The sequence below is a fragment of the Corvus kubaryi genome, unplaced genomic scaffold, assembly GCF_017639235.1.
Source record: "Corvus kubaryi isolate FWS band 111438036 unplaced genomic scaffold, C.kubaryi_AGA036_p1.0 split3-73, whole genome shotgun sequence".
NCBI classification, from domain to species: domain Eukaryota; kingdom Metazoa; phylum Chordata; class Aves; order Passeriformes; family Corvidae; genus Corvus; species Corvus kubaryi.
This window is the reverse complement of record NW_024582091.1, coordinates 16,200,375-16,216,396: the sequence shown is the minus strand read 5'-3', so window position 1 is coordinate 16,216,396 and position 16,022 is coordinate 16,200,375. Positions and strand designations below refer to the sequence as shown.

Sequence of the window (16,022 nt, the reverse complement as noted above, 5' to 3'; positions counted from 1 at the left end):
ATTATTATGACTCCTTTTCTAATTATATTAACAGATCTCTGTTGCCACAGTAATTTGATCTGTCTGTATCCTGCCTCTCCTCAATTTATTGCAAATTATTGCATTGAGGCCTCTGTACTAAAGCTAGTAGCAAGAGAGATTCCTGAGAGCACACAAATGACCAGGCTATCATAATTCTGATCATAATTTTCTCATTATATAATAAGTATGGAGCTTGGTTGCTGAAACGAGAGTTGCTGATTATATCACTAAGCTTCCCACGTTGGAGTGTTATTTATTCAGCTGTTATTGCTGTTTCCTGATAGAGAATCCAGCTCTGAACAAACACCACAAACATTTCTCTCAATTGAAATGTAATTTTGGTCCTGCTGCTTCTCAACACAGGTGCCAGCATGTGTCTTTTGGTCTAGTTCAAGGCATGAAGACTCGGAGAGGAGAAGTAATTTTTCTGGAAGATGTTTTAAATGAAGTTCGCTCAAGGATGTTAGAAAACATGACTTCCACAAAAAGTTAGCTATTTCAGGTCTTATTAGTTTCTTTTGATGTTCTGTGTTGATCAAATTGTGTCATCTTTTCCACCCTTCACTTCTCCCTGCATTGCACTAATCACAGTGATACACCCTTTTTCTTTCTTTTAGTACTTCCCATAATATAAACAATGTTAAAATAATTCTTTGCAACTCTGTGAACTCCCCTAAATTACAGATTTGCAAATCACATTCAGTGAAATTATTTCATCATACCCTGGGAAGGAACTACCTGCCTTTGGGGACAACAATCTCTTTTTTCTGGAGAGACAAACTAGTCAATAGTGGGGTTGGGGCTGGAGTTCAGGGATCAGTCAGATTTCAGCCAAAGGATTTATAGCTCTGACAGCTTTCTCTGGCAAGAGTGACCTTTGCTTGCCTCCCACTACTGCCTTGTCACCCTGCCAGCCTCGTGGCTGTTCCAAGTGCCCGGGAGGTCACTGCTCTGCCCCAGATTGTACTGAAGGGAGAGTTTGCCTGCACCTCGATCGGGCTGTGGTTCCAGGATCGTTTCCTCCTGATGCAGTACAGATTCAGGCAGTTCCCAGTGAAATGCTGCCCCCTCTTGTGCTCTCTGGAGTTAGGTGCTGGATTGAGTCAGCAATGTGATCATCTTAAGTAGTATGCATCTTCCTTGCTCTGCCTTCTCAGCTTTTTTAAAACTGATGATTTTCCTTGTAAACTGGACAAGGAGATGGTGTTACCTGCACGTGGCAGGGGGTTCGGACTGGATGATCTTTAAAGGTCCCTTCCAACCCAGAGCATTCCATGATTCTCCCAGTTCAGATGCCCTTAGTATAGTCAGTTTAGATATCTACAGTGGATGGTGTGAATACTCCCTAAACGTACATCCAAATGGTCCATTAGCCATTAGAACAACTTTTCCTTTTTTTATGTATCTTGTATCACTTGGAGCTTTTTGTCAGTTTTTCAGCAAAATCTGCATTTCCCTGATCTTGGAGATTGGCTGTCAGAATTGTGAAAAGGAATTCGGGGTAGCCTGTGTGGCCTGTCATAATGAACCCTTCTTACCTCAAAATCTGGGAAAGTGGGAAAAAGCCCATGTGAAACAGCTGTTTTCAGCTTTTAAGAGAGATTTATATCCTAGACTCCTTGCTGCATGCATGCTGACAATTTCCATATTGCTAGTTTACAGTTATGGAAGATAAGCTCTTTTATTGGCATCTCCAGGTCTGAGCAAGAGGTCATTATGATACTGCAGACTTAATGATTTTTTTCTGTTTCTCTTCAGCAACCAAAGAGGTACAAGATCCTGTGGAGACAGCAGAGAAGGTTGGTCTTGCAGCACTCATAATTCAGGTGAGTCTGAGCTGCCTCACGAGGTGTTTGCATCATCTGTGAGAAGTTACAAATTGAGATGAAGAGCCCTATCTGGGCGACACCAATTTATTGTTGCAGGACTTCCGGGGCCTTCTGTCATCTGATTACCAGTTTAGCTGGGATCGAGCTCTCCAAAGTCGGGGAGATACAGGTGTGTTCTTGCAGTACACCCATGCCAGACTCCATAGGTAAGAGGAGCATTTCTGCACAGTACAGTTTGACATGAATTTTAACCTTATTAACTTACTGCTTTGCTAAGTAGTAGTAGTGCTAACTCCTTAAATATGACACATGCTCACTTTTTCAGCAGAGGTGTGAGTTTAAGATGGAAATCATTGAGACTTCCCAGAAGAGCAGGCCAATTAAAATTAATTTTCTACCTCGTTTCCACGGAACTGAGCTAACTGTTCATGTACTTTCTCAGTTCTAGGAACAGCCTCTTTGTGGCTGGTGTCAGTGATGAGGAATGGTAGCCTAGAGCTAAGGAAACTGATGTAAAAGCCAAAATGTATTTTACAAAACTTGTAAAATACACCACATCACAGAACTTGGATGTTTTGGCTAGCACAGTAACTAGTGGATTATTTTTAACATTGTTATTTCCCACTGTTGGTAACCAAGATTAAAAGGAGATCTCTTCCTGTTGGCTTAGGTCAAACACCTGACATGTTTAATTATTTTTTTAAAAGAGTTTCAGAAGAGTCCAGTTTGAACAGTTTAATCAATTTTACTGAACTGCCAGAGCGGACCTCAATATGTGTTTTCATGTAAGATTCCTTCCTGGGTCAGGCCAAAGGTGTGTAGCAGCCTGATGTTCTGAGGCAATGGTAGCAGGACATGGTGTTCGGGGAGAACATGCAAGCCTGATCCCTTTCTCTGGTCTGTTCCTCTTGTACTCCCTTATCATGTAGGTATTGGTGGTGCCAGGGTACCATTAGTGGGGGATTGACTACCTCCCTAGTCCTTTTAGCTTCTGGACCTGTTGTCCATGCATGTCTCTAACCGTGTTGCTAACTGAATGGCCAGCACAAATCTTTTTGTTTTTTATCTTAGGTTGCAGTCAGCTAGTCTGTCTCAGTGTTCTATTCAGCTTGAGCAGAGCCTACCCTGTTCTCTTAAAAACACAGATTACTGGTTTTTTTTGTTCAGCATTGTTAAGAGGTGGTTTACATCCAGCATTTGTTTTCCATTCTTACATTTTAGTTTAGAACAGATGCATGGGAATGCAGAGCTAACTGACGTTAATGTGGCGTGCTTGCAAGAGCCAGATGCCATCTCTGTTCTTCAGCATCTTCTCAGGTTTGTCTAGTGTTCTTTCTAAATACCAGTTCCCTTAAAATAAATATCTGGATATGCCACTGACCTATTGAGAAGGCACAGGCTGCATGATCATCAGAAAAAATGGCTGTTTGGGGCAATGACTTGCCTTTTGTGCCACATGGATCGCAACATTTGAAGTGTTTGTGGCTTTAGAAGCCATATGATGGAAAAAGCAGTATTCGGAATGTACTCTGTGTACATGAGCCTCCTAATTATTTCTTGTCTTCACAAAAGTGTGCTAAGCTCTGTATAAATATTAGCTGCAGATTTGCTTGGTCCCTCATGTTCTGTTTTTGTCATGTGAGAAAAGAGAGAGGAGGTGAGGTAAATGGATTCTTCAGAGCTACTGAACATGCACAATTGGTACCTGTTAATAGCAGTAATGTTCTTCATTAATTCAGTCCTAAAGTGTAGCAGTTTCTGTTTTCATTATTTCATAGGTGTATAATTAAACTATGGAGACAAGGGAGTTGTCCATGTTGTGCAGCCTGTGATGGGAGTTGGAGGTGACCAAAGCTTTCAGAATTCCTATGTACTGCATTGCACACTGTGCAGTGCCAGCAAGTTAACTCTTTTGACCATACTAAGACCTTCCTGAGGCCATCTGTTTAAAACTAGGACTTCCAAAAGTCATGCCAGGGCACCAGGTGGCTCCTTTGACCTGCACATGTTGGCTGCAGAGCCCTACCATTAACTGTAATTGCCTCCAGAGGTCTGCCTGCAGTCCATGGTTTGCTGCCTGCTCTCTTGTGCAACAGCAGGACCAGACAGCTCTCAGTAAAACCAGTAGTGTCTTATTTATCCAGTGCCATTGTATTTCACAGAAAACATGTGAGTTGTTTCTTGGGATTTTTTTTATACTCTTACATGACTGCAGAGCCCTCGTTATCAGGGTGCACTCCCCAGTTCTGCAGCTTGTCTTTAAGAGAGGAAGGTTCCATGGCAGGTCAGCTTGGGCATGCTGGCAGTGATGGGCCTGGGAGCTGAGCAGAGATCAAGAAGTCCACTCCCCACTTTGAATTTGAAATCTCTTCAGCCCCAGAGGTGTTGGTACCTTCTTGCAGGCTGTGAAAAAGGACAGCAAAACACATGAAGAAAAAACATAGATCTCCTGCCTCTGCTTGCACTACCCTGTTTAATACTGTCTTACAAAGTTAACTGTATTGTGTAAGTGATGTAGGATGACCCTGCTTGACCAGGGAGGTTGGACCACCCACTGTGGTCCCATCCAACTTGACCCATTCTGTGTGATTCTGTATTCCAGGATTTGTCTTTTTCTAATGTTGCAATATTCTTTTTATCTACTTAAAATTCTAAGCTGCATTTACTAAAGGCAATGCTCTCTAACGGACTATTTTGATTTCCTTGGTTATTTAACACATTTTTTGCTCCTAGAAACTTACAATTAGTGTTGAGATGTAAAACCAGACATAATGTTCCAGGAGCAAATATAGCTCTCATGTTCTCTTTGCTATAGCCTGCCTCTCCGAGGTGTTTGCATGATGAGGAGCAGAAGCAATCTCCTTCAGTAACAAGTGAACAAGGAAGGAATAATCAGTTGTGTGCTAATGACATGGCTTAGGTCTGCTTCAGAAGATTAGTTGTGCTAATTCTACAGCTGTGGTTGTGTGCTTGTTCTGACTTAAGCAAGTCTGACGAGCCTTCTATCTGAGTACACCTTGTACCACTTCAGCACCAAACAATCCTTTTCTTCCTTCACAGGTATGACGAGGTCCTGTATAGATCTTCTCAGGATCTGCAACCCAAGCACATTGTCAGCTACCTCCTCACACTGAGGTAAGGTGTTTGCTGATACTGGTGGTGTCTCCAGTGAGGACAGGTCTTCCTGAGTTGGCTCTGCAGCCCTCATATCTGCACTGCTTTGAAGAGTAAAAATAGTAGGAAGATACAAATGTGTGGGACAGTTTCCATGAAGCAGGAAATATATAAAGTAGGATAGCAAATAATGTAATAAACAGTAGAGATCAAGGCTGGAGCCAGGACCCTCCTCAGAAGCTTAACAGCTTTTAAGAAAAAATAATCACTTGGCTGAAACACAGTATCTGAACCCAAAATCATGGTGGACTAATGATGTCTTAAGGAGCAGATTTGAGCTGATAACATCCTCTCAATATCAACATTTCAGCTAGGAAATTTTATCCAAACTGCTTTTAACCACTATCTCAGCCCATGAACAAAGCTTGTTATTAGTGTAAGTTCTACTGTGTATCTGATTCCCATAGGGATTGGACAGCACCATGAAATGCTGGAGTAGGCTTGGTGGAGGAAGCTGTAGAGCCTGTGTATGGGGAAGGCTTTAACAAGTTAAGGAAAACTGTACAAAGAATCATGCATCTTGGAATGATAGGGTAGGTTGTCAAGGATCTTCCCAGAGCAGTCCTGAGATTGTTTTGTGGGTTTTTTGGGGGGATGGAGGGCAGGGAGTGGGAGGGTATGTGTTTAGCAGGGAGATTATTTTGGGGTTATTTCAGGAGAATTAAGTTGTCAGGGCGTGCCATCAACACCATGCAGGCTACAGAAAACCATGCCCTCCTTCAGCCAGGTGAAGAAGCTGTTGGAAATCAGCCTCTGGCATGCTGCAGTTGTGGGTGGCTCTTCCAGTTCTGCTGCTTTCTGTAGCCCACAGCGCTGCATTTGTCAAGTGACTTGCTCCTTCTCACTGTTCTCCCGTGTTTTCCCTTTCAGCCACCTGGCAGCCGTGGCACACAAAACCCTTCCCGTGAAAGGCAGCACGCCTGACGTGGCACAGGTACGGCACCGCGGGGTTGGGGGCTGGAGCCTGGCAAGGCAGCCCCGTGGAAGGATCCATCAGGGCTTTGCCAGCCCAGCTGTGTCACCACTGGGGGGAATACGCACCCACAGGTGGAGGAGCCGACAGTCAGGCTCTCCCGAGGCCGGCACTGCTTAGGGAATGCAGGGATTGCTGTTCACAGTTGTGCCTCCTGGAAAGGGCTGCTCTGCTTGATCCTCCCAAAACACAACGTTCCTTAAGGACAGCTGCTCCAGACCCAGTCAAACACCTTCTCATCACCTTTCCTTCTAAATATTTTAAGAGTAAACATTTGAGCATTTAATTGGTGGTTGACTTTTGATGGTTTCCTTTAGTGGTTATGTGGGAAGATAGAGAATTAGGAGAGAACTGAATCTGTCTCCTCCCTCTTGCCACCTACATATCCCAAGTTGTCGGTATTGCCTCTCTAGCTAAAGCACATAGGCTGACAACTGTTAACGTGCCATTCCTTATAAATGCAAATTCTTTTTACTGATCTCCCAGGCAATGTTTGACCCCCTAATGACTCAGTAAATGATATATTAATTACACTGCCTCTCTTGTTTTCTTTCATCTATTTCAAAAGGAATTACCTATTTGATTTTGGTAGGAAGTCACATTTAAGTCTTGAGTTGTGCTGTAGGGGAAAAGCATTCAGTGGAAATGGTGGAGCTGCAGTCTGTGTTTGAGCTTAGATACTGTAGGCATCTGTGCCTTTGGAGATGGACTACATCAGATTTAAAGGAAAGTTTCAGTACCTTATCCTGTAAATAAAAATATTTCTAAATATCTTGCAATGTGACAGCTTTCAAGAACTATGATTTTTGGATCAAGTTTGATAGAGCCCTTCCCAACAGCCAGCTGTACAACAGCCAAGACATTGACAAGGGAGAGTGAAATTTTCAAAGCAGCCCATAGTTGTTTGACAGCTTGTCACCCAGGCACAGCGAGGGGAGGGATTCCAGCAGTATCCTCAGGCTGTACTAGCCCGTGGTGCATGAAAGATTTTCAGTTTTTAGTCATTGCACTCTTATTCAGGCATCTCTGCTTGCTCTGCCACAAGGGCTGGGCTGGACATTCCTCTCCAGCTTCCTTTGTTTGACAAAGTGTCCCTCTGTTGACAGTGCAATAATGGGCTGCCAGCAGCTGGTGTGAATTCTGGCAGCATTGGTGTGTTCCCTAGTGCTCAGGTTATGTGTAGATCTGAATCTTGGTAGGGGCTGAGACTGCACAGGGACAGGCTGCACACGGTCTTCTCACCTCTGCTTCAAACTGCTGTTCCAGGAACCACACCCTATTCTGTAGCACTACCCTAAAATGACTTTTTTCTTGTTTTCCAGGCACGGCTCTGTCTCTTCCAAGCTGCACGCTTGGTTCTAGCCAACGGAATGAAACTTCTTGGCATTACACCTGTAACTCAAATGTAACGAGGCCATATGCGATGTAAAGTCACATCTCTTAGTAAAATGATTTTTTTCCACAATGATATGAATCCTCTCCTGTGTGTCACTGCTCCTGCAGGCTGAAAACTCCATCTGCGCTGGGAAGTTTGTGTTCTCCATCCTACCAACTGCAGAAGAGCAGGTACTGCATGGCCATTTGCAGGGGGCAAGGCTGTCGCAATCACTTTCTTCGGGCATTTGGTGGCACTTCTACCTGGAACTTCCCATAAACGATACTCGCTGTGTATTTGCCATGTAAATATCACATCCTTTTGGTAGAGGAAGTGGTGTTAACTGTGCTGCCCTAAGCAAAGTTCTCCATTCCTGTGGTTGCCACTGTGTACCAAGGCCTAATGCCACAATGGATCAAGGTGCTCTGTCTGTTTAACAGAGTTACTCAGACCATGCAGAGACCTTTTCCTGTGTGTTGTGCTGCATTCCCCCTTCAGAAGCCTCAGCCAAGCCCAACTGGCAGCTGTCACACCACACCCTGTTCCTCAGCCCTTCCTCTGTCACGCTGACGTGATGGCCAGCAAGAAGAGACTGTTGGCCAGCTGGTGGAACAGGAAGCGCAGTGTTCCCTCAGCACTGTGTACACTGACCCATGTGGCAGGTGCTGCTTGGCAGCCCTGAGCCTCACACTGATGGAGAGAGGTGGAGCAGCACCTGCGAGCTCCTGCAGGTGCCTGGCACTACCCTCCACCATGGAAGCCTCAACTCCCAAGAGCAGCACTGTGGTGGCTGCTCTGATACACAGAACAGTCAGTAAAAGGCAGAGGGGAACATCCTCTCCCATTGGAAGAGAATTTAAGCATGTTTGTTACTGCTGTGTTTAATGTGCCCCACTTTCAAGTAAAACCCAGCTGCTTAATTAATGTCTGAAGGAATATATCCAAGAGTATGAACTTGGTCATGTTACAACTCCACTGTGAATGTCAACAAGCTGCCCAAATGCACCAGGGTCAGTTTTCCCCCAATGTAGAGCTGAAATTTCTAGAAAGTCTAACAAGATGAGGAAGGAGGTTGAAATTACAGAGTTGGCACTAATAAATTAAAGGCTAACATGCACAGGAACCATTTTCAAGCATCACTCTGTATGCACAGAGAAGTTTAGAGAGAAAAAATCTTGTAGACAGAAACTTTGTGTTGACTAACTCATAATTAAGCCAGAGGTACAGGAACAAATACAAATGTTCCCCTGTACTACACATAGAAGATCCCTCTACCCCTTACAGCAGGTATAGAAAACATTTGAAGAGAAGAAGGAAATCCACAACTTCAGAGTCTTCTCTGACTTTTTAACCCAGACAGCAAGGGCTGCCTCTAATCACTCTGAGGTAGGTGATGCTCAAAGCAGGGGTAGTCCCTGTAGAGTTGTGTCATCTTGTACCTATTGCCTAGAAGAGAAACAGTTCCTGTCATTAATCAAACTACAATTGCCAAGTATTTTAAGAGAAAATGCTGGCAGTAGTTGCTTTTTTTAATAATTTCTTATGAAGCTTTCAGGCATTTCTGCCCTCAAAGAGCAAGACAGTTTATCAAATACACAAAGGACTGATTTCCCTCTGTTATATACATTATATACAATTGAGTGATCAGTTCCTTCATTGGGTTTTCCTTGTAAATCAGACTCTTCATTGTCAATGTGAATGAAGAATACCTTCCATAAAATACCCAGCCAGCTCCTCAGCTGCAGTGTAGCCTCAGTGTCAGCCACTGGAAACTCCACACGTAAAACAGAACTAACTTCTGCTTTTAGTCTATCCCACTTAAACCATTTCATGACTAGCTTAAGGCTAATTTTGGAAAAAAAAATCATTTTTAAAGTCTGTTTTTTCTCTTGTCCATCTGTCCCTTTTTATGGACAACATCACACAGGAGCAAGTCTCTCTTTTGAGCTCTTAGTCTCTGAGGGCTGGATTTTTGTGGTGTCTTGTCGAGGTAATCCGTAGAGGTAAATAGAAATACACACCAGTAGAGCACCCAGGGAGAAGGTAACCGCTGAAAGGAGACAAAATAGCTTAAATAAATATTCATGTAAGAAGAAACCTTCAGCAAGCTGTGTAAGTTATGATGAGATCTGAATGACAGTATTGAAGTCACCCATAACTAAACAGGACAGCAAGCTATTGGTAAGTCACAGCATTTAGCTTCATCCTCTGTCACGAACTCTTGAGTGTTTACAATCCCTGCATCTCCCGTTAGTCTCATCAGCAAGAATGTGGTGGTGGTGGTCATAAAAGCAAGAGTGAAGCATCTCCTGCAGTCCCAGGTGCCATCTGGACAGGCTTACATTACAATAAACTTAACTGCTTATTGATAAAATTAATAAAAAGCAGTGAATGTAATAAAGTAGCCTGTGATGACACATCTTTTTTGCCTTTCCATGTCTAGACAGGGTTAAGAAACTATTAACAAGTAAGGAAACTCATTAGTCCAGGTTTGATTTGTGTCAACTGTCAGTAAAACACTCTGCCCAAGTAAGTTTTTAAAATTAAGTGGGGTTTTTTTCATCCCTTGCTTTATGATGCTCTTTTGCAGCAAAACACTGATTGTCTTCTCGTTATGCAAACTTTCTCTAAGTTTTGTCTCACTAATACTACATCAGAAAGCTAGTTTTTCCACTATTTTGCCACATCATCTTTGGATTAAGGTAGGAAACTACCCACAACTAAACAGAGAAGGACTGAGTAAGAGTCCTGGGCACAGTACCAGATGCAGACTTGACTGGGGAGAAAATCCTTTGTAGCTGCAGAACAGCCCAGAGCCATCTGCTGTTTGCCCTCAAAAATATCCACCACATCAGTCAGTCAAAACCTCAGCTGCTCTTTGACTTTCTGACATGGTGTCCACAGCAGATGGGGAAAGTAGAAGTTAATGCTGTAGTGGGTGTAACTCAACAGGGATGTGTAAAGCCCTTTGAAGAAATAGCTGAGGAATTAATTTGGCACTGGCTGTACTAAACCAAACAAGAAATAATAACCTATCAACAGCAGTTCCAGGTAAACAGCTGTATCACACACTAAACTGCATCAGAAAGTGATGCATGAAAATAAAGCTGTTTAAACCAAAAGAACCTTTCTGTTTGATGTTGTAGATGCTTCTGAAAGAACAAACCACCGATGCCTTTGAAAGCACAGAGTCATCAGGCACCTTGTGCACCACAACAGAGACAATGATGCATTAGTGCACAGGAGTCCTGGAGAAGACTTGAAGCTAAAACCAGAAAAACTGAGAGGGGGCACAAATGATGGCTTTGGTATGGGCTGTGTATAGCAGGCTGGACAGGCAGGAAACATGCACGGCCATCAAATCAAAGGCAAAAAGGCACTTACTTATCTGAAGGCCAAAGAGGATGACTGATGCCACAGTAGAGAGAACAATGGCTGCTGCTGCAGAAAAGCCTTTCATGATGTTATCTGTGTACTTAACAACCACCGAGGTGTAGATGCCACCTACACTGGCCAGAACTAGGAAGTAGATAAGGTGTTACCATTAGTACAGGTGCAGTTGGTTACTCTTGAAATGATGCATTTTACTCCACTAGTGTGCTCCTGGTTTGGGCTACATTGTCCTAATTAGTGATTTAACATATCATTCAGTGGAATGGGATGTCTATGTGGCATCCAGTAAATAAGATATGACTCACTTAAAGATGATCTACTTGCTAGTCAATTATTTAGGCTGCTGTTTCAGCACAATTTTAAATTGAGTAAGTGAGTAACTTCCAAGGAAATGATACTTTTAAATAAAATCCATCAAAACACAGTAGAAGGAGTGTTAGACTGAATTTGTAGCTTCCTGCAATCAGTTATATCATTGTTAAAGAGGAAAAGCAATGCCAAAAGACTAAAACCACAAGATACTTACAGATGACAAACCAGACGTAGTATGTGTAGCCATAGAAAAACCCTTTCTCTAGAACTTGGGCTCCATCTGACATGTACACAACAAATAAATTCACCACAATCCCAGATAAGTACAGCTGAATGTTCCTCACCCACAAGGAAGTATCTGAACTCTTTAACACCTTTTCAAAATAAACTCCTGAAAAAAACCAAACCAAAACAAACAAAAAACCAAAAACATTTCAGTGAGAAGAATGATTCACGGTTTACTGCATTTTAAAACCAGACAACCTTGCTCAGAGTGGGACACCGCTTAGAGCCAGCAAACTCTCAAGTTCACTATCCCTGGAAGACCACTGCTGAAGGCCAATGATGGATCCTTGGCTGGTGCCCCCACTCCTCCAGGCTCAACCCCTGGCCCGCTGAGAAGATGAAAAGGCATCCCATGTGAGCCCTTCACTGAACTCCAGGGGCATTCTTTGCCCTGTACAAACTCCTTTACATCTGTGTGAGCATGCATATGCTACAGCAAAGGGACTATGGATGTCCTCTCTTACATTCTCAAACACTTCAGATTCGTAACTAACTTAGGCCTATAAGCGAGTTACTGTTGTCTTACAGAATCTTTTGTTAAATTGTTCAAATTAGGCTGTTAAGTTTAAGTGCAGTTAAAACCTTTAGGCCAAAACCATTGGTCAGGCCCTGGGGCTCAGTCTAGCAAGAGGATCTGCTTTGACTCAACAGGAAGGTTTCCCTCAATCCATTTTATCCTTACCCTTTCCCATCTTTGCCCTTTTTCAATCCACAGCCTCCATGTAAATAATTTAATGTTGATTTTAGTTTTAGATTGATTGATTTTAGTTCAATTTTTCTTGGGGGGTAGGGGAGGAAGGGAGGATCTCTATTACCTCAGCACTGAAACTGAAAACTCCTCAGGAGCTTTGTGCTCACAGAGCACTTGGCAGAGCAGCTCGTTCTGAAACCACAGAGGATTACAGAGCAAATCAAAATCGAAGCCTTCTGCTAATTGAAACTACAGGTTGGTTTTGAGGAAGTGGAATTCATTTTAATCTAAAGCTCATACTGAAGAGCATTATTTTTATGTTCTGCATTACTGAAACTCCCCAAATACTTCTTCATTATCCTACTTGGGAGGCATTTGTCAGACTAAAAGGCAGACATTTGGCAAGGCCATCACCACCTGCCTTTTTAACCACTGCTCACCCATCACGACTCTGTCAAGTTCTGGAATTTCCTCCACATTTCAAAACAGGGAGAGCAGTTTGCAGGACTCTTACCAGCCACTTCCATGACCTTCTGGTGAGAGCCCTATTGACTAGAAGTTTATTGGTGATTAATATCACACAAGATCCTTCATACCATATGAGAAAATAATATGGAACCAACACAGGTGGCACAAAGACCCATGTGTTAGAAGGCCTAGGCACATCCCCCTCTAAAATCCCCAAGTTAGCTTCAAGGAAGGTCTTGCTACTCTTTTATTGACAAAAAATGCAATTTATAATTTAATAGAGTATAGTGAGTATTTATGGTGAATAAATGACAGAGCAGATTTCTATTTCAGGGGTTCAAATAATTACAAAAACAAGGAAATACTATATTACCTCATAGGAATATAAATTTTTGAAGTGTAAACAACAACAAACTAGTTGACTGCAACCTTTAAAATAACTCAGAATAACTACCTTGAGATTTCTGCCCCCTGAGAAGACCCACAGAGCACAACCAGGTGTAACCAATGTAACAGAAATTTGGCATGAAATTTGCAAGTATGAATCATATTTGCAAATTTTATAAACTGAGAAAACAGTAAGCAAACCAATAAAACTATGCTTCTAGATTTGTGAATATACAGTTCACAAATCCACTAGGCAAGAGGAAGGAAAGTATGGGGGCCGATAAGAGAACTCACTCTTCAGAACTGTTGTAAGTCATAAAGGATCTGCCATTAAATTATCTGTCCAATACTTTTAAAAGCATTGTTGGGGCCCCAGATACTTGAGAATTATCACAGGATCAGCAATTCGAAGAAAAACCTTATTTTTGATCTCTAAGTGACAAAAACACTTAACCTTTTTTTTTCTTTTGCTTGAATAATAAAACACACTGTAAAACATGGTCAGTCCAGAAACTGGAGGTCTAATGCCAAAATAACTGCTTCATGTGAGCGTGGGAAGGAAGAAGAGGAAGGGAATTTGAATAGGATTTATGTTTTCAACATGTAAAGCCCCAAGGGCATAAGGAGCTCTGCGGATGAAACACACTGTCCCTCCCAGCTGCCCCAGAGCTTCAGCTGTCAGCAAGGAAACCCAAGCTGCAATCCTTTTGCAGGAGAAGAAAGCCCTAAGTGTCTCAAGCTGTCTGCATCAGCCTGTCAGTGCTCTGAATTTGCAGACCTCTGGAAGCACAGCTGTTGACCCACATTACTGGGGAAAGCAGGAGTTTCAGGAGACTCTGAAGGCTGTATTTTGTCTTGTGGCCTGGGAGCATCTATTTAAATGAGGAAATTCATAACCTTCCAGGAAAAGCTGACTGAGCTCTATACAGTTTTATTTAGTATTTCTGCTCCAAAGTGCCCATTTCACTGAAACAGCACCAAATAAGAATGACACTCTCCTCCTTTCCTCCTCTGCCCACCAGAATGTTTTTCCATGAGTAATGAGCATCTATGCACAGGATAAGATTATTCTTTCAGGATTTTACAGTACTAGAGGTGGGTGACAGTACCTTGGTTTTTTACAGAGGAGGGAGGAAGAATCCAGTTTACAGCCAGGGGAAAATGCCCCTGTGAGCCAAACTTCAAATTAAGAAGTAATTTGCATTTCTTTATTTCTGAGCACCAGTTCACTTGTCCTAAAGTTTTGGTGTCCTTCTCCAGAAGACAAAGAAAAAACTACCCTGAGGAGAGACACTGGCTTTAGAACAAAGCAAAAATAAATAAAACCAAAAATCCTTCACTGAGTTTATCCAGACTTCCTGCTACTAATCTACCTCTCTGCTTTCCTCATGCTCCCTCTGCATCCCAGTTAGATTTTCCACCTACAGAACTATGGCAATGTGTATTTCCGGGCTGGTGCAAGAGCTGAGAGAGGAGCTCAGTTCCCTGTGTTAAAAAAATACAACTATTTCATGTGATCACCATAGAGGAGCTATTCACTGCAAAGTAAACTTTATAAAATTGATGTACATTAATTAAATGTACACAGTGAGTCATTATGCTGCTCCCTACAGTCTTATTCACAGCATTTGAAAGACACTTCCACTTGCAAACCAGCCTTCTATGTTGCATCATGTAAAACCAATGGCACATGCTCCTATCATTTGCTTGACAATGGGAGTAATCATATTATGAATCTGCCATAATTACCAGAAGTAGAAGATAATTATGGGCAGAGGGAATAAACTATTACAGGAAGACAGTTAACAAATGTAGAGTGTTCAGTTTTAAACACTGTGAGTTCTCCAGTCCTTTAGATGCAGCCCGTGAACAGAAATAATACTGTACCTGCAAATCCTGAACACAGAACAGCCACAGCAATCGCTCCAAACCCTAGCCATGGATTCTGCTCCACCTGCAACATCAGCCGTTACTTTAAAAAAGATACAACACTTCAGTAATTCACAGTAATCAGTTCCAGAGTGCCACGGTTTAACTCCAGCCGGCAACTAAGCACCACCCAGCTCCTCACTCATTCCCCCCCAAGCCCCACAGTGGGGAGGAGAATCGAAAACAAAAGGGAAACTTTGTGGGTTGATGTAAAAACAGTTTAATACTTAAATCAAAATAAAATTTACTAATAATTCTACTATTGACAAAAGGAGAGAGAGATATAAAACCCAAGAAAACCAAGACAATTGCTCACCACCTGCTGACAGATGCCCAGCCCATCCTGCAGCAGCAATCAGCCCCTCCTGGCCAAATTCCCTGATTTTCAATACTGGATGTAACATACTATAGTATGGGATATCCCTTTGGCCAGTTCAGGTCAGCTGTCCTGGCCATGTTCCCTCCTGGTTTCTTGTGCCCCTCCTCACTGGCAGAGCAGGAGACACTGAAAAGACCTGGACTCATGGTTAAGCACTACTGAGCCACAACTGTGTTGTGTGGTAACACACCAATGTTACCAACATTGTTCTCATACTAAATCCAAAACACAGCACTGAACCAGCTACTAGTGATGCCTTTTCCTCATCTTAAAATCAAGAGTCAAACATGGGTAGAAGGGAAAAGGGATTTTACCTTGGTATTTATTTTAAGGATCCTTAGGTGCACTACATCCAGGTCGAATGCACCGAAATGCACACCACAGTGCACACCCCCAAAAGATCTGGTATAACATTATAGGTCTTACTAATTAGCATATCTATCAAAGATTCCCCAGTGAGAGGCTTGAATGAGCCCCCCTCCCCAAGGAGCCTTCCCCTGGATGGTTCTATCTTAGTTTACAGAATGTGTTCTGGAGAGGACCTTGGGGTCTGGGGCACACTAACCCCTACCTATGAAGCTTCTAAAATGTTTAGTCTCCTAGCTGGACAAATAAGTCCAAGGATGTAGGCAAAAAGCACTAAGAATATAGAACTTGTAAAAAAGGTATAACAGGGGTATAAAAGAGAAGGCAAAAAATCTTCATGGCATCACTAGGAAGAAAATTAATTCTATCCCAGCCAAAATCAGGACACAGAAGTAGTTCATTAAGTGGAGCAAAATTATTAGCATTTCACTGCAGTACAA

General features: G+C 42.5%; 2 protein-coding genes across 6 annotated transcripts in view; one reads left to right on the top strand and one right to left on the bottom strand.

Annotated features, from left to right (window-relative positions):
* The window catches only part of RARS2 (arginyl-tRNA synthetase 2, mitochondrial), a 31,586-nt gene extending 24,124 nt beyond the window's left edge, over positions 1 to 7,462 (top strand). For 3 of the 5 annotated variants that reach the window (XM_042016124.1, XM_042016126.1, XM_042016123.1), the window contains 7 exons: positions 385 to 509; positions 1,780 to 1,847; positions 1,947 to 2,056; positions 3,072 to 3,167; positions 4,911 to 4,985; positions 5,895 to 5,958; positions 7,320 to 7,462. In XM_042016124.1, the coding sequence (XP_041872058.1) occupies positions 385 to 509; positions 1,780 to 1,847; positions 1,947 to 2,056; positions 3,072 to 3,167; positions 4,911 to 4,985; positions 5,895 to 5,958; positions 7,320 to 7,406 (625 nt within the window). In that variant the 3' untranslated portion in view covers positions 7,407 to 7,462. Of the gene's footprint in view, positions 1 to 384; positions 510 to 1,779; positions 1,848 to 1,946; positions 2,057 to 3,071; positions 3,168 to 4,910; positions 4,986 to 5,431; positions 5,558 to 5,894; positions 5,959 to 7,319 lie in introns of those variants that run through there. The other 2 variants (XR_006014054.1, XM_042016125.1) reach the window with 2 other exon arrangements.
* Positions 7,463 to 8,867: 1,405 nt separating this feature from the next.
* Positions 8,868 to 16,022, bottom strand: part of SLC35A1 (solute carrier family 35 member A1) — a 17,499-nt gene continuing 10,344 nt past the window's right edge. Inside the window, exons 6-9 of the mRNA XM_042016127.1 lie at positions 14,796 to 14,862; positions 11,292 to 11,468; positions 10,757 to 10,891; positions 8,868 to 9,422 (exon numbers count right to left, since the gene is read on the bottom strand). Of these exons, the coding sequence (XP_041872061.1) occupies positions 9,292 to 9,422; positions 10,757 to 10,891; positions 11,292 to 11,468; positions 14,796 to 14,862 (510 nt within the window). The 3' untranslated portion in view covers positions 8,868 to 9,291. The remainder of the gene's footprint in view (positions 9,423 to 10,756; positions 10,892 to 11,291; positions 11,469 to 14,795; positions 14,863 to 16,022) is intronic.